Source organism: Balaenoptera ricei, chromosome 21 (genome assembly GCF_028023285.1).
Source record: "Balaenoptera ricei isolate mBalRic1 chromosome 21, mBalRic1.hap2, whole genome shotgun sequence".
Taxonomy (NCBI): domain Eukaryota; kingdom Metazoa; phylum Chordata; class Mammalia; order Artiodactyla; family Balaenopteridae; genus Balaenoptera; species Balaenoptera ricei.
The window spans coordinates 18116101-18140968 of NC_082659.1; the positions used below are offsets into that span (position 1 = coordinate 18116101).

General features: G+C 37.3%; 2 protein-coding genes across 5 annotated transcripts in view; one reads left to right on the forward strand and one right to left on the reverse strand.

Annotated features, from left to right (window-relative positions):
* Positions 1 to 9684, forward strand: part of MTMR7 (myotubularin related protein 7) — a 101930-nt gene extending 92246 nt beyond the window's left edge. For 3 of the 4 annotated variants that reach the window (XM_059909842.1, XM_059909845.1, XM_059909844.1), the window contains 3 exons: positions 633 to 759; positions 1472 to 1778; positions 9090 to 9683. In XM_059909842.1, coding sequence (XP_059765825.1) covers positions 633 to 759; positions 1472 to 1778; positions 9090 to 9205 — 550 coding nt within the window. In that variant the 3' untranslated portion in view covers positions 9206 to 9683. Of the gene's footprint in view, positions 1 to 632; positions 760 to 1471; positions 1779 to 9089 lie in introns of all 4 variants that reach the window. The other variant, XM_059909843.1, reaches the window with a different exon arrangement.
* Positions 9685 to 10231: 547 nt separating this feature from the next.
* Positions 10232 to 24868, reverse strand: part of VPS37A (VPS37A subunit of ESCRT-I) — a 38234-nt gene continuing 23597 nt past the window's right edge. The window contains exons 5-12 of the mRNA XM_059909667.1: positions 22367 to 22592; positions 20850 to 20920; positions 18137 to 18264; positions 17998 to 18056; positions 17851 to 17919; positions 14002 to 14145; positions 12431 to 12511; positions 10232 to 10828 (exon numbers count right to left, since the gene is read on the reverse strand). Of these exons, the coding sequence (XP_059765650.1) occupies positions 12431 to 12511; positions 14002 to 14145; positions 17851 to 17919; positions 17998 to 18056; positions 18137 to 18264; positions 20850 to 20920; positions 22367 to 22592 (778 nt within the window). The 3' untranslated portion in view covers positions 10232 to 10828. The remainder of the gene's footprint in view (positions 10829 to 12430; positions 12512 to 14001; positions 14146 to 17850; positions 17920 to 17997; positions 18057 to 18136; positions 18265 to 20849; positions 20921 to 22366; positions 22593 to 24868) is intronic.

Below are 24868 nucleotides of genomic sequence, written 5' to 3' on the forward strand. Positions count from 1 at the left end.
AGAGAAATTGTGCTGACAGACTTGCTTGACACAAGGTTGCCACAAACCTCCAATTTGTAAAAAACGCCATCTCCACAAATCACAGTAAAGCAAAGTGCACCTGTATTCTCATTTGCATTCCAGTATGCTTTACTGCGTAGGATAAAAAAGGGAGGATTTATTGCAAATGTAAATTTTTGGTGGTTGTGATAAAAACAAGCAAAAACCCTCAAGTTTAAAGGACTCCCTTTGTGGCTGAAAGATCCTGCATGTTAATAGAAACACTCATTTTTCAAATTGACTTCCAAACTAACAGCCATTTTCTTAAGCCGAAAAAAGAAAGAAAATGGTAACATGTACTACCTTCAGTCTATTTTAGAAAAATATGTTATGTGCCTACTAATTCAGTACCATCTATACAAGTAGACTCTTCATGAATTTATTCTCCCCAAAAGAAGTCTACTGATTCAAGAAAATGAAAACATCAACATGAAATTATCGCCTTAAGTAAGTGGCTTTTCTGAGCCTGTGCTTTGCATTTGGTTATTATCAGGACGGTGGGACTGTGGTTTGAAAGATTCCTTAGAAGACCTGAGGATGTGGATGTACAGATTGTGACCTGGTGTTTCACGAAGTGCTGCTGTCCTCTCTAGGTTTTGGAGTGGAATGTATAACCGCTTTGAAAAGGGGCTGCAGCCCCGACAGTCGGTCACAGATTACCTTATGGCTGTGAAGGAGGAAACCCAGCAGCTGGAGGAAGAACTCGAGGCCCTAGAAGAAGTAAGACACACTTGCTCTTGTTAACCTTATTTTGTGATGATCACTGCTCTGCGAAAGCCTCTCATGACTCGGGATGTGTGAAATGTAGCAACAGAGCCATTTCACATGTTTAGCCGGTGGGTAACAAGAAACACAGCCCCCACCAGGTGAGCACTTACCTAGGCACTTAATACGTTGCAGACATCTGGCTTGGCTCGCTTCCTTGGTTTGCTTCGGGGATGATGAAAATATTAGGGAACTAGATGGTAGTGAATGGTTGTGTACCCTTGTGAATATACTAAAAACCACTGAATTGTACACTTTAAGAGGGTGAGCTACTTATATCTTAATTTAAAAAATTAGATAATGAACACCTCACTCCTAATTTAAAAAAAATGTATTTTGAGTTCACAGGATGAAAATCATTATGTAAAACCAGACAGGTACAGAAAGAAGGATGCCAGGTGCTCTACCCATGCTACGTTTTCTGCATTTTATAGAAAACCTGTGCTAAGGCAGTGCCATCCTTACATTAGAGATGAGGAAAGCAAGCCTCACAGAATCTAATTATTCTGTCCAAAGTCATGAAGTCTAGTTTTCAACCCAAGTCCGTCTAAATCCCATGTTCTTAACATTATACCCAGCTGGAAGGTAACGAATCCCTTTAGGCATGCATATACAAAAAAGATACATGGTTTATGATCGTTCCCTGAAATTGCTGTTTCTTTTTTAGAGGCTGGAAAGAATTCAGAAAGTCCAGTTAAATCGCACTCAAGTGAAGAGTAAGCAAAGTGAACCCAGCAAACACTCAGGGTTTTCTACCTCCGACAACAGCACAGCCAACACTCCCCAGGATTACAGCGGGAATATGAAATCATTTCCATCCAGGAGCCCTTCACAGGGCGATGAAGATTCTGCTTTGATTCTAACCCAGGACAATTTGAAAAGCTCAGACCCAGATCTGTCAGCCAACAGTGATCAAGAGTCCGGGGTAGAAGATCTGAGCTGCCGCTCCCCCAGCGGGGGGGAGTGTGTGCCGGGTGAGGACAGCGGCAAGGACCGCGATTCCGACGAGGCTGTGTTTCTCACAGCCTGAAGGTCCCCCGTGGGGTTCCCAAGTAAAGGACGCACACAAACACGCTCCAGAAATAAGGGAACAGTGCAATCTCAAATGACAGAGTAGCCCAGCAAATGATACAGGTCCTTGAGAATTATAAAATGTAGCAGTGAAAAGAAAAAAGCCCAGCTTGTAGTTCCTTCAGGTGTTGAAGAACAGGAAGTAGCCATTTCTTTTATCAAACAAGTATAAGGAAAATGATTCCCCATTTTGAAAATCATTCTAGACTGTGGAAGAAGTTTTATTCACTACAGAACAGTGACCTCTACCATCACCTGAGGTTATCAGTTCAAATCTTCCTTGATAGCCTGCAGCTGGTCAGAAAGTGCCCCGACCTCTTTCCTTCACACTGATCACTTCAGTCTTCCCCCTTAGTTCACTTCCAGATGCATATTTTGTTTCCTAAAATATTTTATGTTACCTTCCTTCCTGACTCTGTTATCAGTATTTCTAATAATGGAACACATTATGTTTAACAGACATATTTCTGTAACTGATGAGCTTTGTAACTGTGCTTAAGCTTATCTTTCAGGTTTATTCACTTTAACTTTTCCTTAGGTAATATATTTTAAATCGTTATAACAACTGCGTTGCCTTTTCCTGGAATTTCATATTGCTCCTTATTTAAAAAACGCTAAGACTTACAACACACTCTTCTCTAACAACACCAGTGTACCACCTAATAAAGTAGAAACATTTACTCTCCGGTTCTTAAATATGAATTTGGATCATATTAGCTTTTTGAATAACAACCTTTGATTACTACTCCAGAGACTACATCACCAGGACAGCGTGGGTCAACCACCAGCCTGATCCCTGAAGTATGACTGTATAAAGTCACAGGGTACCATTTCAATGAGAGAAGATGGCACGTAAGAACTAGAGAATTTGGTTTTCATGTCTGTTTACCACGTGGAGCAAGTTCTGTCATTTGTTACCTTAGGAACCGTGTGACTGGTTAATACAGTTTAATCCACGTTCTGCCTGCAGAGCCCACACAGCTGTCTCAGCCAGCAGCCCGTTCATCGACAGGGTCCGGTCGGTCAGTGGTGCGTTCTGACCAGAGAATGCGACAGGGTGCAGGTTTGCCTAGCTCGGGCTCCCGAGGGGACGTGCTGCTGGCCCTGGAGTCCAGTCTGCCCACGCCCAGGCAGAAGAAGAGCTGAGCCACGGCGCCACTGCCGCAGACTGTGGCTCCCGGCCCCTACTGACCAGAAAGCCTGTTCAGGAAGATTTAGGAGCTGCCTGAATGGGCCTTCTCAGTCCTCCCCAGGCAGGAGACAGAGAGCCCCACCCACTGCAGAGCGTGGCCCCAGCCCCACCTGATAGGGAGGGGTGGCGAGAACACCTGGAAGCTGCGTACCCCAGCAGCGCTTGAGCTGAGAAGCGGGAGGGCAGAGCTGACCGCCCTGAGAGCAAAGCCAGTGGCCCTGTTTGGCCAGGGAACCTGGGGCACAGGTTGACTTGAGACCACGAACAAACAGCGTTAGTGACCTTCGAGCTGCTTCTCCCACGGTGCCTGAGCAGGGAAACTCATCTGTAGCCCCACGTATTGCTGAAAACACGCATCAGCCCGCCGGACCAGGGAGCTTTACCAGAACACACGGGAAAGTGCATAACCCATCCAACAGCCCCGTTTACAGTGGCAGTTGAACAGAGAGCACAGCCTGTGTGACTTGCCCTGTCTGCAGAGCAAGACTGGTGGCCTGCACCTTCAGTGCACACCCCTGCCTGATTCAGGTCCCCAAACAATGAGCTGTGCAGGCCTTGTGTCCCATCCTGCTGCACCACCAGGGCAGGGAAGCTAATTTCAAAGCCCCACCTAATGCTGAGTATAGTATCCAGTCCCAACTGTCTAGTAACATCACAGAATCCAGGCAACCATGAAGCCCATCCTACAGCCTCACTTGGGTGGGTGGGGAACGAAGCCAGCAGTCCTACCCAGCTATCTCAGCCAATGACCCTCCCCTCCCCCTCAGTGCTCAAACAGATGCCTTGCCCAAAAATAGACCACCTAAGTACATAAAGCAAAAACTAGCAGAGCTAAAAGGAGAAATAAAAGCAATAAAATAATAGTTGGGGACTTTAATACCCCACTCTAGACAATGGATAGATCATCCAGGGAGAGAATCAATAAGGAAACAGCAAATGTGAACCACACTATATACCAAATGTACTAACAGACATATACAGAACATTCTGTTCATCAACAGCAGAATACACATTCTTCTCAAGTGCACATGAACATTTTCTAGGATACACCATATGTTAGGCCACAGAACAAGCCAGTAAATTCAAGAAGATTGAAATCATACCAGGTATCTTCTCTGACCACAATGGTATGAAACTATAAATCAATAACAAGAGGAAAACTGGAAAAGTCACGAACATATGGAATTAAAACTCTCCTGAACAACCAATGGATCAAAGAAGAAATTAAAGGGGACATAAAGAGTATCTTGAGACAAATGAAAATGGAAACACGACAAAACTTATGGGATGCATCAAAAGCAATTCTAAGGAAAGTTCACAGCAATAAATGCCTACATTAAGAAGCAAGAAAGATCCCATATAAACATCCTAACTCTACGCCTTAGGGAACTAGGAAAAGAAGAGCTGAGCCTAAAGTTAGCAGAAGAAAATACCAAAGATTAGAGCAGAAATAAATGAAATAGAGAACAGGAAAACAACAGAGAAGATTAACCAAACTAAGAGTTGGTTCTTTGAAAAGGTAAACCAAGGAAAAAAGAAAGAACCCAAATCAACAAAATTGTAAATGAAAAAGGAGACATTACAACTGATAGCACAGAAATAAAGAATTGTAAGAGGCTACTATGAAAAACTATATGCCAACAAACTGGAAACCCTAGAAGAAATGCAAAATTCTTAGAAACATACTATCAAGAGTGAATCAGGACAAAATAGAAAGTCTGAATAGACCAATTACTAGTAAAGAGATTGAATTAGTAATCAAAAATCTCTCACGGAGGAAAAGCCCAGGACCAGAGGGCTTCAACTGGTGAACTTCACAAAACATCTTAAGAAAAATTAATGCCAGTCTTTCCCAAAAAGTAGAAGAGGAGGGAACACTCCCAAAACTCATTTTATGAAGCCAGCATCACCCTGATAGCAAAGCTGCAAAAGAACATTACCAAAAAAGGAAACTATAGACCAATATCCCTGATGAATAGAGATGTAAAAATTTGCAATAAAATACTAGCAAATTGAAATCAGCAGCACATTAAAAGGATCATTCACCATGATCAACTGGGATATAGACCTGGCATGCAAGGATGGTTCAACATACACAAATCAATGTGATAAATCATATTAATCAAATGAAGGAAAAAAACATTATCTGATTAGATGCAGAAAAAGCATTTGACAAAGTTCAATATTCATTCATGATAAAAACTCTCAACAAATTAGGTATACAAGGGATGTACTTCAACATAATAAAGGCCAAAAGGGATTAAACCCACAGCTAATATCATACTCACTGTTGAAAGGCTGAAAGCTTTTCCACTAAGATCAGGAACAAGATAAGGGTGCCCACTCTGACCACTTCTACTCAACAAAGACCACAAAGTAGACCAAAGTAGAAGGAAAAGAAACAAAAGGTATCAGAATGGGAAAGGATGAAGTAAAACTGTTTCTATATGTAGATGACATGTTTTTATACATAGAAAATTCTAAAGATGCCACGAAAAAAATCTGTTAGATCTAATCAACAAATTCAGTAAAGTTGTAGGATACAAAAGTAACATAAAATTCAATGGCATTTCTATAAACTAACAATGAAATTATCTGAAAAAGAAATAAAATGATCCCATTTACAACAGCATCCAAAACAATAAAATACTTAGGAATAAACCTAACCAAGGAGGTGAAACATCTCTACTCTGAAAACTACAAGACACTGATGAAAGAAATCGAAGACATAAATAAATGGAAAGGCATCCTGTGTTCTTGGATTGGAAGAATATCGTTAAAATGATCATACTACCAAAAGCCATTTATATATTCAGTGCAATTCCCATCAAGATTCCAGTGGCATTTTTTAAAGTAGTAAAAACAATCCTAAAATTTATATGGAACCACAAAAGACACGGAATAACCAAAGCAATACTGAGAAAGGAGAACAAAGTGGGCGGCATCACACTTCCCGATTTCAAGCTATGCTATAAAGCTATAGTAATCAAAACAGTATGGTACTGGTATAAAAACAAATAGATCAGTGGAACAAAATTATGAGCCCAGAAATGAACCCAAGCATATATGGTCAACTAATATGTGACAAGGGAACCAAGAATACTCAGTGGAGAAAAGATGGTCTCTTCCATAAATGGTGCTGCAAAAATTGCATAGTCATACGTAAAAGAATGAAACAACCACTGTCTTATACCACTCCCCAAAATGAACTCCAAATGAACCCCAAAATGATTAAGATTTAAATGTACAACCTGAAACCATGAAACTCCTAGAAGAAAACAGAAAAAAGGCTCACTGGCATGTGTCCTGGCAGTGATTTTTGGATATGACATCTAAAGCACAAGCAACAAAATAAAAAATAAGTAAGTAGAACTACATCACACTAAAAAGCTTCTGCACAGCCAAAGAATAATTGACCAAGTGAAAAGACAACCTATGGAATGGAAAAACATATTTGCAAACCATATATCTGACAAACGGTTAATATTCAAACTACATAAAGAACTCATACAATTCTACAGCAAAAAAAAAAAAAACAACAAAAAAAACATTCCAATTAAAAATTGGGTAAAAGACTTGAGTAGACATTTTTCTCAAAGAAGATATATAAAAGGGTCAACCGGTATATGGAAAGATGCCCAGCATCACTGGTCACTAGGGAAATGCAAACCAAAACCAAACCATAATGAGATATCACCTCACCTATGGTAGGATGGCCAACATCAAAAAGACAAGCAATACGAAATGCTGGTGATAATGTGAATTTAAGAGAACTCTTGTGTACTGTTAATGGGATCATAAACTGGTACAGCTACTATGGAAAACAGTATGGAGGACCCTCAAAAAATTAAAAATAAAACTACCATATGATCCAGAAATTCTACTTGTGGGAATACAAAGGAAATGAAAACACTAATTCAAAAAGGTAATCTGTACCCCTTCATGTTCATAGCAGCATTATTTAAAATAGCCAAGACATGGAAACAACCTAACTGTCCACCAGCAGATGAATGAATAAAGAAGCACACACACCATGGAATAGTATTCAGACATAAAAAATGAGGAAATTCTGCCTTTTGTGACAATATGAATGGACCTTGAGGGCATTATGCTAAGTGATGTAAGTCAGAGAAAAACAAATACTGTATGATTTCACTTATATGTGCAATCTAAAACAAACATGAACAAACCAAAGTTAGAGAAAAAGAGATCAGATTTGTGGTTAACCTGAGGTGGAGGTGGGGTTGGGGAATTGGAGAAAGGTGGTCAAAAGGTACAAACTTTCTGTAGCAGGGAATACCTTGTTAATGATACTTAGGATAAGTTGTAATGGCTTTTGCATTTTTATAACATAACTCACTTCATACCGCTCTTGTAGTTGATTATCAACTCAGAAACTTCTTTGCCTCATGTTGAGGATGAGACTTTAATTTCTTCCATTTGGCAGTATACATCTACAAAAATAAATAACAAATTTTTAAAAAAGGACACAGTAACTATACCAAACAGAACTATGCATTTATTTTGAAAAGCAAATACTATAAATCTTTGATATTTTAAAATTTAGTTCTTTAATGTGATGTCTTCCACATCAGGCACAAAACTTTTTTTCAGCCCCACACCAAATATTTTACAAAACATAATTTAAGCATATGTTCATTTAGACTACTTATAAGTTAACCTAACACTGAAAATTATTTTAAAAAGGTTACCTTTATTGCTTATTAAAACTTTATTGTGCTGGACAGAGCCTTAAAAGAGCATGGCCAATCCAACAAGGCTAAAATCTCTTAACAGTACATTCTCATTTTAAATCAAACATCAATCAAGGAAGTTTTATTTAGAGCAGTTGGTTTAAACCAATGTAAAACTGACTCAAGACAGATTACTTCCCAACTAGTAATATTTAGAGCTCAAGTGATTTTCTGAAAAATTTAATAATATGAAGTAGGTAAGCATTTTGATTATGACTCAGCAATCAACAAAGGAACTTTTTTAGAATAAAGGAAGGTGAAGAGAAGGGAAACCCTGGCATAGGTTTTTATTCTTTAAGAGCACATGATTAGTTTACTTTCTTTCCCTAAAAATGAATCTGAGCTGTCCTTCAATTTAAGCACATATGAATTATGATCACTTACCTGTCAATCTCTATTTCAATATAAATTTCCTAGTCTAGAATTATTCCTAGAAAATCTTCCAACTTTGAAACATTATGTTTAGCATGTATCACATTTATTTAGAAAACTTTCTTCTATTTTTGAGATGTTAGCCTTTAAATTTCTACCCATGACAAACCCCTACTCTGAATAATCTAATAACTCCTAAGCTTTTCTCTACTATTGTGACTTCCATCTAGTTTTCTATTATGTGTTAAAGTAAAATAAGAATCTCTGCTTTGGCAGGCTTTTTTTTTTTTTTCTTCCTCTGGCACTGTTTCTCCAATATAGCCAATTTTAAGAAGAAAATAATATAGCCATAAAATTATAGAAAAGTCACTAAAATTTTTATTGTAGTAACAGAACCAAAATTCATACATATTCAAATGCAGACTATTGTCCATCCTGGATGACTTATATGACCTATTATCTGAACTGATTTGTCGGTTAAATGTAGGTAATGATGATCAGACTCCTCTTATTAATGACTGGGTTGTAAGGAGGTTATCTAAAAAATTAATTTTAAAAGGAGAAACCAAGGTATGTTAACTGGTACAGAATGAAACTGGGATAGTTCAAGTTTAAAGAATCAAAAACATTGAGATGAATTACTTATGTGATTATGTAGAAGAGATCTACTATATAAGAAAATGACTTTTTTTTTTTTTCCACTGGAGGAAAAGGGGGATAAGTACCTAAACACCTAGACCATGTTTGAGTCATCGTTGTATAGTATTTCCACAGTGCCTCATTCTTAGTAGGGGCTTAATAAAATTAGTAGATCGAATGGATTAATGGCTGTGGTCTGCTGGCCTCTTGTTCTGAGCTCTGCCTGGTTTCTCAGAAAGCTTCCTTACTGTTTGCAGAAGATTGGGACTCCCGTGTCCTCCGCTGTGGTGCCTGCTGGGAAAGCTGGAACTTCTGTGACCACTACGGGAAGGAAACATTCCTGAATACCCACAAGACTCTGCCACAAACTTGACACACTTACCTCAGTTATCTCATCTACACATCCGGAGTAGTAATACCTTCCTCGTCTGGTCATTTTGAAGATTAAATGGCATGCCCTTAGCACAGTACCAGGAAGACAGGTGATTAAAAAAAGTTAATTTCTTTACCCAAATTATATCTTTACAGTCCGTGTGAATACCTGCCCTTCCACACACATAGACTAAGTATTAAGTATTATTCAAGTCTAAGAAAATAATTTTGTTTTTCCTAAAGTTCTATTGCTAAAAACGTGTATAGAAAGAAGAAAAAAGAAAAGAAAAAAACGGTACTGTATGCTGGTGTTTGGAATGGCAATCATACTGTGATGAAGTTTAAATAAAAATTGTCATTAGGTTGTTTTGTGATTTGGATACTACTTTACCAAGCCTCAGATATCTAGTTCAAGATTATCTACTTAATTAGCTTTCACAGCTACCCATAAAATATATTCATTCTGTAACGTAGTATAAAAGCAAACTGTTTAACACAGTACAAGTTAAAGCAAAAATCCAATTAAATTAATTAAAAACTAGACTGCCTAAAAATTAATATTAATTTTATTTATTATTAAAGCTTTTCTGTTATGAAAAGCCAACACAGTAAAGGTCAGAAAAATTCACTGACTTTTTTGTATTTAAATTTACTATTTATTAACAAAAATATTGTTTTAAACTTCAATATGAGGAACTTAGAGAGCATATCCTTATCTAACCACAAACCCAGCAGATACTTATATTTACAAAGTTAGCATGAGGCAATCCCCTGGTGGTCCAGTGGTTAGGACTCCGCGCTTTCACTGCTGAGGATGCGGGTTCAATCCCTGATTGGGGAACTAAGATCCTGCAAGCCGTGCAGTGTGGCCAAAAAAAAAAAAAAAAAAAAGTTAGTATTAAAGTTTATGTTGGACTAGTTTAAATGAAACGCAGTTTTTTCTATTAGGTAAAATATTTATTTACCTGTATTGCCTCTTAAGTGCAACTTTAATTTTAAAAATAAAACAACAATAGGTAAAAACCGCTGGTTTACTCTTTTGATTTATTGTATGAATTAAAAGTTACTTCCTTGAGATAGCACATTGGCAGGTTTGGTGTTTCCTGACACTGTGAATATTTAAAAACAAATTATTTTTGAAAGTTTTATCATACAGAAAGAAACAGAAAGAATAACAGTTTTTCTACAGTTGAAATGGTAATTTTTCAAAAAAGGTTGAGAGGAAAAAATTGAAACCATTCTTGATAAAGCAATGAGGCAGTTTCAAATTAAAATTACAAATTTAAATGAAGTAATTTTATAAAATATTGAAACTAGCTAAAATTACATGCATAGGTATTTAATCAACAGTAAGAGAGGAACAGCAGTGGAACTTAAATATGATAGGATTTATCAACAACAAATAAACATTTTTAGTGCAAATAGTGCAGAAAAATTTCTCAAAGCAAAGATCATAGCAATCATTCTAATCTGTACAAAATCAGTCTCAGTTCTGTATACAATCTATATAGTGTATCTGTGAATTCAGCCACTGTAATGAAATGCCAATTTGCAAATCATAAATATAAAAGTGCTTAGTTTTGTGTCCCATTCCTCTCTTGGCAGTTCATGTTTTCAGGAAAATCTGAAAAGAAAAGAAAATCAAAACCTAAGATTTAATTTAAGATGATAAACTAAGATTTACCTGTAAGAAGATAATCTGACTATGAGGGACAAGAGGTAGGGAAAGGATGGTAGCACGCTCAGGTCAGTAAGCGATTTCGCAGTGCCCACTTCCTTCTCAGCCTTGAGAAATGCATACTTGATATTAAAAATCAACCCTTACCCTCAGGGATTAACAGTCTGATTCGTAAAATAAAACAATGCAATGTTGCTACTGATGTTAAGGACAACTAGATTGAGAAAAGGGGCAGATGAGGTTGAACGGGGGTTGAGAAATGCCTGTCACTTCCCTCCCTGTCGCCTGATCCCGTTTAAGGGAACCTCCCATGCTCCCTTCTCAAAGTCTACTCCTTTAGCCCAGCAGAGCGGGCAGATGAACACATGACACCAATCTCTAGGTCAAACTGCTGAGGTCAGGATGGACACTGTCTATGCCGGGCCAGTCTCCTTCCCTGAATTGGTGGTGAGACCCTTGTCAGTCTCCACTGGCTGTTTGGACTGTCAGGATATGATCAGGCCTGTGGGTGGCACTGGTTGAACGACGTGAGGTGCAGCAAAGAAAGCTCTCTGAGGAGCCAGCGAGAAAGCACATGGGAGCGAGAGACAGAAGAGAGAGGCAGAAATGAGAAACAAGCGGCCTTGGGAAGGGTCTGAGAAGGAGGAGCAGCTTTGGTTACTGATGGCCGTGTGTCGTGTTCTCACTCCCAGGTGACTGAGGTGTACTCTTCTGCATTTTGGCTCTGTTTCCCTGCGTTATCCAGTAACACGAGCTTTTAAAGTTGTTGAGGTGGGAGCTAGTCTTTGCCACCAGATCATTCCTAAAACAAGATAGGTGGAGAGGAAAACAGAAGAGTGTCCTGAGATCAGGTGAGAGCATGAACAAAGACACGGTGGTAGAAAAAAGAACATGACATGAGAGAACATAAGGGGAAAATGGAAAATTAAAATGGATGATGTAAAATAGAAGCCAGATTACAGAAGGCTTAAAATCAGAGAGAGAAATTTGGCATTTCTCATCCCTAGGGGTTCATTGCAGGTCCTGGAGCAGAGAAATGTTATCACAGAGTGGTATTTTAGGAAGATCATTCTGTCAGTGCTGAGCAGGAAGGAGAAACCCTCAAGTCAGAGGACTGGTCAGAAAGTTACTGGAATAATCCTGATGTGAGATGGAAAAGAGAGAGAGCGGAAATTCATTTTAAAGGAAGAAATGACAAAAGAGACTACTGAGAAATATGTCAACTAAGTAATATGGTATACTCCCCACACCAGCTGAGAGAAAGGAACTAATTACAGCTTAAACTCTACATAAGTAGCTATCAAATACTGAAAAAAAATTCATTTAAGCCAATATCATACTGAGAAAATATGCAAACAATTTCTACTGGTTATATGCTTAGGTATAAAACATTATGCTTAATATAAAGTATTCTACATGTTATATAGCACAATAGCTATAACGACAGTATTATGCTTAAAGCTGGCTGAACAAACACTGGTAAGAACACTTCATTAAAAATAGCCATGCAGTAGCCTTAAGACTCAAACCTTCTAGAATACAATTTACCTATAATGGAGCATGAAATTGGCTGTGCATTGCTATCACTTGTTGAAGTTTCTCTTCCTTGGCTCTTCTACAGTGGCAAATCTAGAAGACAAATTATTTAAAATACCAGTCACTTCTCCAATAATCTTCCTACTACTAGCTAAATTTGACAGAATTCTAAGTAAGAATCTTCTAACTTGTTGACATTATTTAAATTGTGGATGTCTAAGGTAGAGCAGAATTTAAGAATCAAAAAGAAAAAAATTTTAATTTTGTTTGGAAGATAATCTTTCTAAACTTCCAGAATGTAAAACACACTCTGATCCTTTATACCAGTTCTCTGATTATATAATTTCAAATATCTGTGTTTTAAAAATATGAAAATAAATCCTACTGTTGTTACCCAGGAAGCTTAACAAATAAAAACTTCAGGGCTTCCCTGGTGGCACAGTGGTTAAGAATCCGCCTCCCAATGCAGGGGACACGGGCTTGAGCCCTTGTCTGGGAAGATCCCACATGCCGCGGAGCAACTAAGCCCGTGCGCCACAACTACTGAGCCTGAGCTCTAGAGCCCGTGACCCACAACTACTGAAGCCTGCGTGCCTAGAGCCCGTGCTCCGCAACAAAGAGTAGCCCTGCTCGCCACAACTAGAGAAAGCCTCCACACAGCAACGAAGACCCAACGCAGCTAAAAATAAATAAAATAAATTAAAACAAAAACAAAAAAAACTTCAAGATACAGTTATATAGTACCGAAGAAAAATGGACCCAAAATCGACGCTTCACTAATGCTATAACCATAGTCATTAATGTCCCTGTACTTCAAATTTTCTCACGGAAAACGGGGATAATAAAATCTGCCACACTTTCCTTAACAGTTCATATATATATATATGGCACATCTGTTTTATAACGTTTATTAACAAAAGGTTATTTTTAAACTGTGATGTTTCAGAGAAATTAGGTAAATATTTAGGACTCTATCAAAGGACAAGATACTGCTAAGCAGACTTAAAAATTTTTTCTTTAAATATAATGGAAATACTAGAACAGAAATTATCCCCAGAATGTTCTCAGTAATATTAAAAACAAAAAAATTTTTAAAATCTGTATAGGGAATTCCCTGGTGGTGCAGTTGTTAGGACTCGGCACTTTCACAGCGGTGGCCTGGGTTCAAACCCTGGTCAGTGAACTAAGATCCTCCTGCAAGCCGTGCGGCACAGCCAAACAAACAAACACACTATGTAGGTTATTCTCTTTTTAAACAACTTGTGAAACAGGTTATTCAGAAGTATATTACAACTATTAAGACTAGACTTAAGCTAATTTACTAGCTTTACTACAGAACAATACAGATACTATCATTTCTGAAACAGAACCATTATGTGATTTACCTGCTTGTGTACTCACAACAAGCAGGTTTAAAGTGATAGCAGGATGTTGCTATCGTTCTCAATAGAGGCTCTTCAGTTTCCTCTCACGGCACTCAAAACTCCAGCTCAGTAATGTGCTAAGGTTTTTTTACTCATGAATATACATAAGTTATTTGATATTATGCTGTCACTTGTCCTCAACTGAAGAGTATTACATACTGTTCTCTTTTCCATGAAGCTACTGAGAAAATCATCTATATCAGTCTTTCCCTCCAAGAAATCTTCTGCAATATTATCAGAGTCTTCCTCAGCTTCATGTGCAGCTACTTTCAATCTTGCCTGTAGGGCACTCGCACTACAGCTCTGAAAAAGAAAATCAAGTATATTAGTTTCTAATGCTCAGAAAAACTCCTTAGAGGGAAGGAAAATGGAGTAGAGGTAGAGGTAGGGAGAAGCAATTCATTATGTGCCTTACATAGGCTCTTTTTGAGGAAATGTGGTCCCATCTAAGTCCTCATCTTTTGGATATGAGATGGCTACCTACCACAATAGAAACGAATCCATTGCCTGCAAACTATTAAGTGAGAGAAACTGGGCAGATCACTGTCCTCTCTTGGGGATTTAGGAATCAGATCATTGTGGTAGGCACCCTCTAAGATGATCCCCAATGATCCTCCTCTCCTGGTATTCCTGCACTTGTATAATCCCCTCCCCTTGAGTGTGGTCTGGACCTAGTGACTTGCTTCTAATGAACAGAATATGGCAAAGGTGATGGAATTAAATTTAACCAAAGTGGTGAAGGACTTGTACACCAAAAACTACAAAACACTGCTGAAAGAAATTAAAGAAGACATAAATAAGTAGAAAGACACCCTGTGTTCATGGATCAAAAGACTTAATACTGTTAAGACAATACTACCCAAAGTGATCTCCAGAGTCTATGTAATCCCTATCAAAATGTCAACAGCATTTTTTGCAGAAATAGAAAAATCCACCCTAAAATTCATAGAGAATCTCAAGAGACGCCCAAATAGTCAAAACGATCTTGAAAAAGAACAAAGTTGGAGGATTCATACTTCCTGATTTCAAAACTTACTATAAAGCTACAGTAATCAAAACAGTATGGTACTGGCAATCAGAAGAGACATATAGATCAATGAAATAACAAACACTCATACATATGGCCAAATATTTTCAAAAGTGTGCCGAGACCCTTCAATCGGGAAAGGACAGTCTTGGACAACTATTGCTAGGAAAACTGGATATCCACGTTCAGAATTAAGTTGCACCCTTACCTTACCTCATGCACAAAATTTAACTCAAAATGGATCAAAGATCTAAATGTAGGAACTAAACCTGTTTTTATTAATAGTCATCCTAGTGGGTGTGAGATGGTATCTCATTGTGATACATCACATACAGGGATATATAGAAATACACCATTTTTAATCACCCTTACCTACACTGGTTATCTATCTTTACAAGTCTCGCTCACACAGATAATGTAATTTTGCTTATTAGTGTAAGGTTGAGCATCTTTTCAAATGTTTCCATTTACTTACTCATTAAATACTTATTGAGTACCTACCATGTGCCAAGCACTGGACCAATGTATTGGGTATACAGGGGGAAAAAAACAGGACAGGTTCCTGCACTAATGGCACCAACAGTCTAGTGAAGTGGTTTCCATACTTTAGAGTATAGAAGAGTCATCATCTTCAGAGGTTCTGAGTGAGCACATCTACAGAGACAATCCTAGGAATCAAGGATTTTTTTAAACATTTCAAGAAGTCAGAATAATTGCTATATCAGAATGTTTATTGGACCTTCATATGTCTCCTTTTGTGAGTTTCCTGTTCTTCCCTTTGCCTGTATGTAAGGTTTCTTTATTGACCATTGGCATTAATATTTGTTATATCTGCTACAAATATTTGTCCCCTTTACTTCACTTTTGATTTTATGATCTTCAATGTATACAAAGTTTAAATTTATATATAGCTTAAATCGTCAGTTTTTTATTTTATGCTTCTGCCTATTGTCATAATGCTTAGAAAGGATTTTCCCATCATAATCCTAAAAAAAAAAACTCTAGCAGATAGTTGTCTCTCATAATTTTATGGTTTCCACCTAAATACTTACTCTATCTAGAGTATCTTTCTGTGTATGCTATGATATAGGGATCTAACTTTTTTCTAAATGGACTGCCTTTATTAAATTCTCATTTTTTTCTAACCAATTACTCATATATATGTCTGTTTCTGAACTGCAGAATCTGTTCCATAGAACTATTTTTCGCTTCCTACAAGGCTACTCTACTGTTTTAAATAAAGAGCTTTTATACTGTATTTTGATACTGGGAAAGGGTTTCTTTTTGCTCAAGCTCTTCTTGACTACTTTAACCTGTTTAGTTTTTCAGAAGAACTTTAGAATAAATCTGTTTAAATTTTTTAAAAAATACTCTTGGGATTTTGATTGGAAGTATAGAAGATTTTTAAGTTATTTTGGGAAGAATGAAATCTTTATAATACTGTATCTTTCAGTCCATGAATATTCTGTTACTCTATTTTTTCAAGTCTTCTTTTGTGTCATTCAGTAAAGTTTCCTAACTTACTTCATTGGGTTCAGTTCTAAATTTTTTACAGTTTTGTTTATATTGTAAATGAGTTTTTTTCTTCTACTTCATTTTGCACTGGTAGTTGCTAGATATCTAGAGGAAAACCTTCTCAATTTGCTAGGATTTTTACTTGTTTGGTTTTGGTTAACAACCATTTCATCTTTTCTTTTACATTATACCTCTGTTCCTTTTCTTGTCTTCTTACAGTGGCCAGAACCTCCCAAGCAATGTTAAATAGCAGTGATACTGGAGCATCACTGTCTCATTCCTAACATTAAAGGGATCCTGGAAATGTTGAGTCATTAGGTGTGATGTTTGCTGTTGGTTTCCTTATTAAATTAAGGAATTAATTTTATCTTAGTTTACTAAGAGTTTGTCTAAGGAATGATGCTGATTATTGTGAAAAGCTTCTTCAGCATCTACTAAGCTTTAATAAGCATCTAAAGGTATTTTAGTTGACTCTGTCAGATTTTCCAGTTAAGAGTGAGGGAGGACTGCTTACATGTGACTCCTGACTCTGACACTTTCTATCTACATAACCTCAGGGATGTTATTTAATATCCATGTACCTCAGTTTCCTCATCTGCAAAATGGAAAAACAGTAACAACATCTACCTCATAGAGTTTTGGGTGGAATAATGGGCAATATATGTAAATAGCTTAGTGCAATGCAAAAGATACAACAATTGTACAATGTCAGCTACTATTATTTTATTCTAAAGAATGATCATCTGAAATCTATTATAAATTTATATTCGCCTTAACCATCATTTTTTTTGCTGTTGTCTATTTCTACTTTGTTTTACTAAATTGGCTTTACCTTCTAGAATTCCTGATTTTAAAGGAAACAGAATATTATGATTGGGTTATTGACATGAGATATAAAGATTATATCCTCTTCTCTTTCATTTATTTTAGTTTTTTAAATGATTTTTGCCCTTTTTATTTTTAAAGATTTGTTTTTTCAGGAACATGGGTTGAATTTTATAAAGTTTTTGATTTTCACATATTTCTAGCATAAAATCTATTATTTGTGGTGAATTATACTTTATACTTTTTATATATTATATTTTTCAATTTGCTAACTTTTCATTTGAGATACTTGTATATAGGCTTACAAGTAGTCTAAAATTAAAATTTTGGTTGGTAGCTTTTATTAGAACAGTTAAACTGCCTTTATAATAACTCTCCCAGAAGAGTTCTTTATGGGGCTTTTTATATTTTTCTATTTTGGAACCAAATGCTCTTGCATGAGCACAAATGATTTACAATGGCTTATAACTGACAGCTGTTCATCTGCATAACTTAGAGCTGTTTATCATGACTTATAAACAGATAAGATAAACTCAGATACCTAATAAATGCTTTCTAGTAATAATGAATTTAAGAATGTGGCACATGCACATTAAGATGAAAAATTCTTATAGTAAAAGAAAAGAGCTAAACAATCTTACCTCGCTAAGTTCATGCTGCCTTTGCATCTTCTTTTCAAAAGTTGATTTCATTTGTGTAAGTAATTCATACTAAAAGAGAAAATTAAAATGCTATTTAATTCTATTTTAAAATTGTATGGATTTCTTAAAAAATGATAACTAACTCACCTTATCTAAAACAGTTTGCCTTTTGGCTTCCAAGCTGGGCTCCAAAAGGAGATTTTTTCCTGTAAGACAAATTTCTAGTTTATTGCTAGGTAAAGATCACATTTTTCTTAGGAAATTTAATAAGTAAGGAAAGACATACTTGCTAGCTCCTCAATACTTTTCATTAAGTCATCCTTGTCAGTAATAATTTGTTTTAGTTGAGGCAAAGTCAGAAACTGTTCTAGTAATACCTCCTCTTGATCATTCATATCTGTAAGTTGTGATACACTAGAAACACAACAGAAAAAATATGTTAATGAATATCAGTCATCTAGTTTTTTTCATGATAAATATTCACCATTTTTCAGTTTCATTCAGCTGAGAGTTCTAAATAATTTTTGACATATATATTTTTATATAGACACAGAAGAAGGCAAATTATAACCTTAAAAGCAAATAAAACATCAATCACAATAGAACAAAAAGTACTCTAAATACAGTACAGTGTTAAGTCACTACAGGACTATGAAGACGAGGGTTTATGAACAGCCCTAATAACCTACCAATTTTAACCTCTGAGCCTATTTACCTAATAGGTATGTGGCTGTCCCAATAAATGATACATGTATATGTGTCTGTGTACATATAGTCATAAAAATGTTTTTAAAAAGCAATCGTGGAAGGCTAATCCCAGAACAAAAATCATATCCAGAGAGTGAAAGAGGGAACTGGATGGGTGGGATAGGGAGGGAGGGAAACCTTTCTGAACCTAACTTTCAGTTTTGACTACATATAGATCCATATAAATGCATTATATAATTAAAAGACAAAATTAAAACAGAAAAAGCAGTCTCTAAAATTCAAAGCAAATGGAAATAAATGAACGTGGTTTTCTTTTCTAAGTTATATAATCATCCAGAGAAATTTTACTGAAAAGACTTTAAAAAATAGTATTTGGCTGTACATCTCTGGTGTGCTATATCCTAAAGACAAAAGAAGTGTAAAAAACAAAACAAATAAACAAAAACTTATCCTGCTTTCATAATCACTACTGATATTGTTATTTTATTGGTATTGTTATTTTGAAAAAGAACAAGTGCCTTTCAGAGAAATGGCTGGCTTCAGGTCAGGGAAAAAAAATGTTCATGTTGAGCCCATGACATCTTTGTTTTGCCAGAGTTTCCTATTGACTAAAGATAGAACTGTTTAAGCAGCAAAAAGAATAATGTTTGAATGGACTGAAACACAAATTTCTTTTTTAATTTATGAGTTTATAATAACTCAAAAACAACTATAAAAAAACAAAAAACACCTCGCCTATCAGAACTTTTGCAGCTAGCTTATGCATCAACTCATTATTCTGAAAATTAATAAATTAAGAGGAAAAAAATCAAGCATATATCTTGTCTTTCTGTATGAAGTATATTTCAATATAACTAAACTTTCCTCTTCTATGAAGAGGCTAATTCTGGCAGTAGGAAATCACATTTGCAATCCTTAAGGAAATAATGCATAGTCAGTGATTTCAAGTGTTTCAACCTGTTTCAATCCAAATGTCACTAAAAATAAGGCAACCAGACATCATTGCTGCCGTATGTGATGTAATAGGAAATATGCACTAACTATGATGTAAATATTCTTGCCAAAAGAATTAAACCTAAATTTTTTCCCCCAGCTTTCTTGAGACATTGTGTAAGTTTAAGGTGTACAATGTAATGATTTGATAAAAAAATTGAACCTACATCTAATCAAAACTCTCTATCTAGCCACCAGTAGAAGGAAGTATGAGAAATAGAGGAACACCCTCCATGGAACCACAAAGATGCAATCAGGCAACAACAGGGTATGGGAAATTCTATAGGACAAATAACCAGTTTCTTACATAAATATTTAATAATATGTGTATAATTTACTCTATATGTATTTATATGTGTATGTATATAGATTTGTATGTATATGTATGCATGCATATGTGTGTATGTATATGTGTGTATATGTACATACATATTAATAAACGTGGGAGAAATGGCTCATGATTAAAAGAACTATAAAAGATAACAGTATTCAAATGCAATAGGTAGATCTTTTTTTTTTTTTCAATAGGTAGATCTTATTTTGAACCCTGATTCAAATAAACTACCAACCAAAAGATTTAATTATTAAGACCCTGGGGAAGTAAGATAATATCAAAGAATTGAAGAATTAGCATCCATATTGTGAGGTATGATGATGACGTGGATTGGGATTATGGCAAAGAAAAAGTCTTTACCTGGTGGAGAAATTTAGTGAAGAACGTATAGGTAAAAATAACATAATATTTGGGATTTGGTTTAAAATAATCCTGACCTATACCCATACTTCCTGTAAAAAGCTGGAAGAAGATGGCAAAGAGGTTCACCTTTTTGTATTTTTGACGTTTTCATAATAATGTTTTTAAAGGGAAGGAAGAAAGGAAAGGAGGAGGAGAATACTCTATAACACGGCAACAATAACAGTCCCTACTTCACGGGTTGCTGCAAGCATTACTCCGCGTATGACTGCTTTAACGTGTACGTGCTGCGGGTAAACTTCATTAATTATTAGCAGAGAAGAACACATCACCACTTCCTACAAGTGACTGTAAAACACTGGATCAAATAAAGCTAAACTTTTTTTAACTGTAGGATTTCTCACAGACCAGTAACTCAATAAATATAACCTACAAGACAGACGACTGATTCATAGAACTTTCCCACTAAGACATCCACAATACAGGAAGAGTGATGATTTAAAAATGTTTTTTAACTTAATATGGATATGAAAATGATGATGTGGTTTCTATTTACAAATTAAATAGACAACAAACACCAATGTTACTCTTCTAGTTTTTTTACCTTAGTTCTGAGAGTTCTGGAAATACATCAGGGATATCAGGCATCTTGTAACCAAAACCATTTTGGCTTATCTAAAGAGAGTTTGAAATGGTGTTAAATTTCAGCCATCTTTTTGACTGCTCCTATTTGGTTATAAAAGTAATTTTTAATGTACTGCGTCCCGTAACTGTTTTATTATCACACTTAATCTTTGCACTTCACATTTTCCTTACCCTCCCCTTCTTTCTTCATTGTTTTTTTCAGTATATCTTTATATATATAGGGTTACTTTTTTTTTTTTTTTGATGGGGATCACGTGAGTACCTGTGTTTAGCTCTTGGACAAGTATACGGCTGTAAAATAAATCTCCTAAGTGTATCTGTGACAAATGTGGAGAATTATCTGTGGGTTTCATTGATGTATATGAATGTTTGTCTCAAGTGTAAGGCATTAAGTATAGAGAAATTAGTAAGTTGGCAAAAATCTGAATAGTTACCTAAGTTCCATGAGAGAGTAGGGTAGGTAAGGAATAGAGTATACATTGTTTGAATACAGATGACATTTTAAAATCAAGGACCCATGAAAAGTTCTCTTGTAATTTTATTTATACTACTAATTATAATTTGTTCATAATATTCATTAATACAATGATGAAAGGTTTTGGAAAAACGAAGTCCACTTGGGTCTATATTCTAAATTATTACAAACACTGAAATTAGTAAAGTTGATTATGATAATTTTTTAATATTCGAGTATTACTATGGGTGATATTCACTAAGGGTTAAAAATGAAGGTTTTTAAATCCCTTTAATATGTTTAATGCACAGTCTCTCCCTCGGTAACATCCCACATGGCAGCAGATACCAGCTTAATTTAAGAACACACAATTGTTTACACCAATGAGACACTGGATTAAAAGTCCTCAGTATGCTAGAGCAGACCCTCCATAATCTGATACATGCTTCTCCTATACCATCCTTCTCATATCTTTGCCTGTCCTATATGACAACCAGAGGGCTCTATAACAGGCAGCTTCACAAAGATGCCATCTGGTTTATGCTCCCAAATCTTTGTCAATGCTGTTGCCTCTTCACAGAATTGCCTTATGTGACCCCTTATCATCCTGGCAAATTCATTACCATCTATCAAAATTTGGCCTCAAGTGTGAATTCATTCATTCATCTGCCTCATTTTGAATGAGCACCTACTATATGCATCAGGCATGCTTTGAGGCACCAAGGCTAAAGTGGTTTAAGAAAAAGAATTGCATCTTCTATAAAGGTATCTTTCTAGCTCTACGATGGTCCCTGGGAGCACTGACTATTCCCGTAACTGTGTCTTTGCCGTAGCTCTAGACTACCTCTTCTACTTACAATCATTTAATTATTTGCTGGTTACCTCTTTGACATTGTTACTTAAGTTGAAAATGTGATTTAATCTTTTTATCTTTTGTGCCATGGTGGCTGGCACACTGGAGGGATATAATGTTTGTTGACTGAATATTTCAAGGGTACAAACTACAGATATCTGATACCAACCGGTGCTGCAGTGTCTGTTGTGGGAACAGGCAATGGCAGATTTGAAAGGACACCAAACGAAGGAGCAGCAGGTTTGGCTGCTGTATGACTTGTCGCCGAAGAAGAAACAGTGTCAGCAACAGATAAAGAACCGACAGTCCTGGAAGCTTCTTGTGGGGGATACGGAGGAAGAAATGGAAAACCCGGAGAAGCACAAGGAGGCGTCCCACCCGCTTTACTGTACAGGCTGAAGAGAAAGAGAGGAAAAACATGAGGTTAGATTTTAGGGGTAAGTTTGTAAAAGTATTCCTAAATTGTTCTAAAAAACAGTAGTTATGCAGTACAGATGGCAGGTGCCATTAGTTATTATAATTATATAAGTGAATCAGATATCATATAAATTGATAAAATATGAACACCCCTCAAGAAAAAATTTTCGTTTCTTTCCATGAAAAAGAAAAATGTTTTAGAAAATATGCAATTCAACTGGTCACAATGGAAGTGAACAGAACGCTCAAAACTCAAATATGGCCTTTCTGCTGGCATCAGTGAGTATCTTCATAGAAGAAATGGAGAACATTTAAGTCCAGGAAATTTATTCAAGTGTAGCTTGAATAAATCCGTAGCTTTCATTATATCTGGCAAAATCTGACTGCAAGTCAAGACTGCTTTTCCGGAAAATTTCAAAGAAAAATTAAATGTATAGATGAGCTGCTAAAAATGTTAAAACATAAAGAAGATGCGTATAAAAACTATGTATCTATTAGAAAAGCGGCACAGCAGTATGTGCTCAAGATATAATCAGAAAATAATTTATTTTTGCAAAGTAATAAATATTGGGTTCTGGATCAAGATGGTGACATAGGAAGATCCTGAATTCACCTTCTCCCACAGAAATACTGAATCAACAGCTACACAGGGAACAATTTCCTCTGAAAAAAACCCTAAAAACTAGCTGAGCGGCTCCTACACGTTGGGCAAACAAGAAGAAAATGACATCTAAGCTGGTAGGAGAGGCTGAGACACAATCTCACCATAAACCCCACCCTCAGCAGGACAACCCACAAGCTGGAGAAAACTCAAAACCCAGAGCTTTTCCCTGGGGAGTTAAGGGTTGAGTTTGAACCTGAGAGACAAGCCCCCAAAACATCTAGCTCTGAAGACCAAAAGAGCTCATGTCCCTGAGACTCACAAGGCTACAGCGAACTAAGAAAAAATTCTTCCAGGGCTCGTACTCCTGGACTCCCCTGCCTCAGGGCCAAATGCAGAAGAGGACCTGACTTAACGTGAAAGAGGCTCATTTGCCAATCTTAAAGCATCAGCTCGAGGCAGCGGCAGGCATCTAACTTAACACACATCTAGGGGTCCGCTGGGACGCTTTCTGGGGATGGTGGCTGGTGGGTGACATCTTGTTTCCCATCTGCTGCGCTCCAGAGACCCAGTCTCACCCAGAGGGAGCTCCTACATGCATCTGGTGCTCTGGTTTCTGCAGCTGCTGCCCAGGGAATATCCCTTGATTGCTTGACTCCAGATGCCAGGCAGGCTAAGATTCCTGGGTCCCGTAGGATTGTAACAGTCAGAGAGCCAGTTGTTGGCAGACTATGACCCCCAGGACACTGCATAGACAGCAGACAGAAGCAACCCCCCGTCTTCCTGTGAAAGAGGCCTACGTGCTCGCCCAGGGGCTTGGCCATCTAGGCACCCACGGAGATGCTCTCAGGGAATGGAGGCCAGTGGACGCCCTCGCCGCACTCTCGCCCTCGCCGCACTCGCCCTCGCCGCACTCGCGCCCTGCCTCACTCCAGCTCACCACTATCTTAGAGAACGGAGCTTATGCCCTTGTTTTCGCAGTGGCAACCAGAGGACACCACAACGCTGTCTGAATCTGACAGCCAGCGGGGCTCACGCTCACAGAAATGGAGAAAAAGTTCTTAATCAGCCACCCCCCCAAGGGGAACAGCATGGGACAACAGGAGCTCAGTCTTTCTGTTGAAAGAGGGCTATTAGCTTATTATCATAGCTATAGCCTGAGGGGCAGGCTTCTAATTAAACACAACTCCAAGGACCGAATGTAATCCTTCCATAGACTCCAGAGGGCAGGCTCTACTATCTTTGTGCTCTCCCTCTGCATGTTCCAGAACGCCAGCATGTCTTGGAGGGGAGATCTTACATGTGTTTTGGGTCCCGGTTTTGTATTTGGTGCTCTGGTTTTTGCGGCTGCCAACCGGGAATGCCCCTTACTTACCTGGCTCTGGCGGCCAGGGGGGCTGACATTCCTGGGTCCCATGAGAGCGGAACAGTTGTAGGCAGTTCTTGGCACACTACCACACCAGGGCACTGCAGATAGCAGACTTAAACACACCCACAGTCTTAATGTGAAACAGGCCTATTTGCTTATCCTGAAGCTTCAGTCTGAGGGGTGGGCTTCAGGCTTGGAACCCATGTATGTGAAGGCCTACGGAGGCGCCTTCAGGGAACAGAGGCCAATGGACACCATGTTTTCATTCTCATCACCTGGCTCAG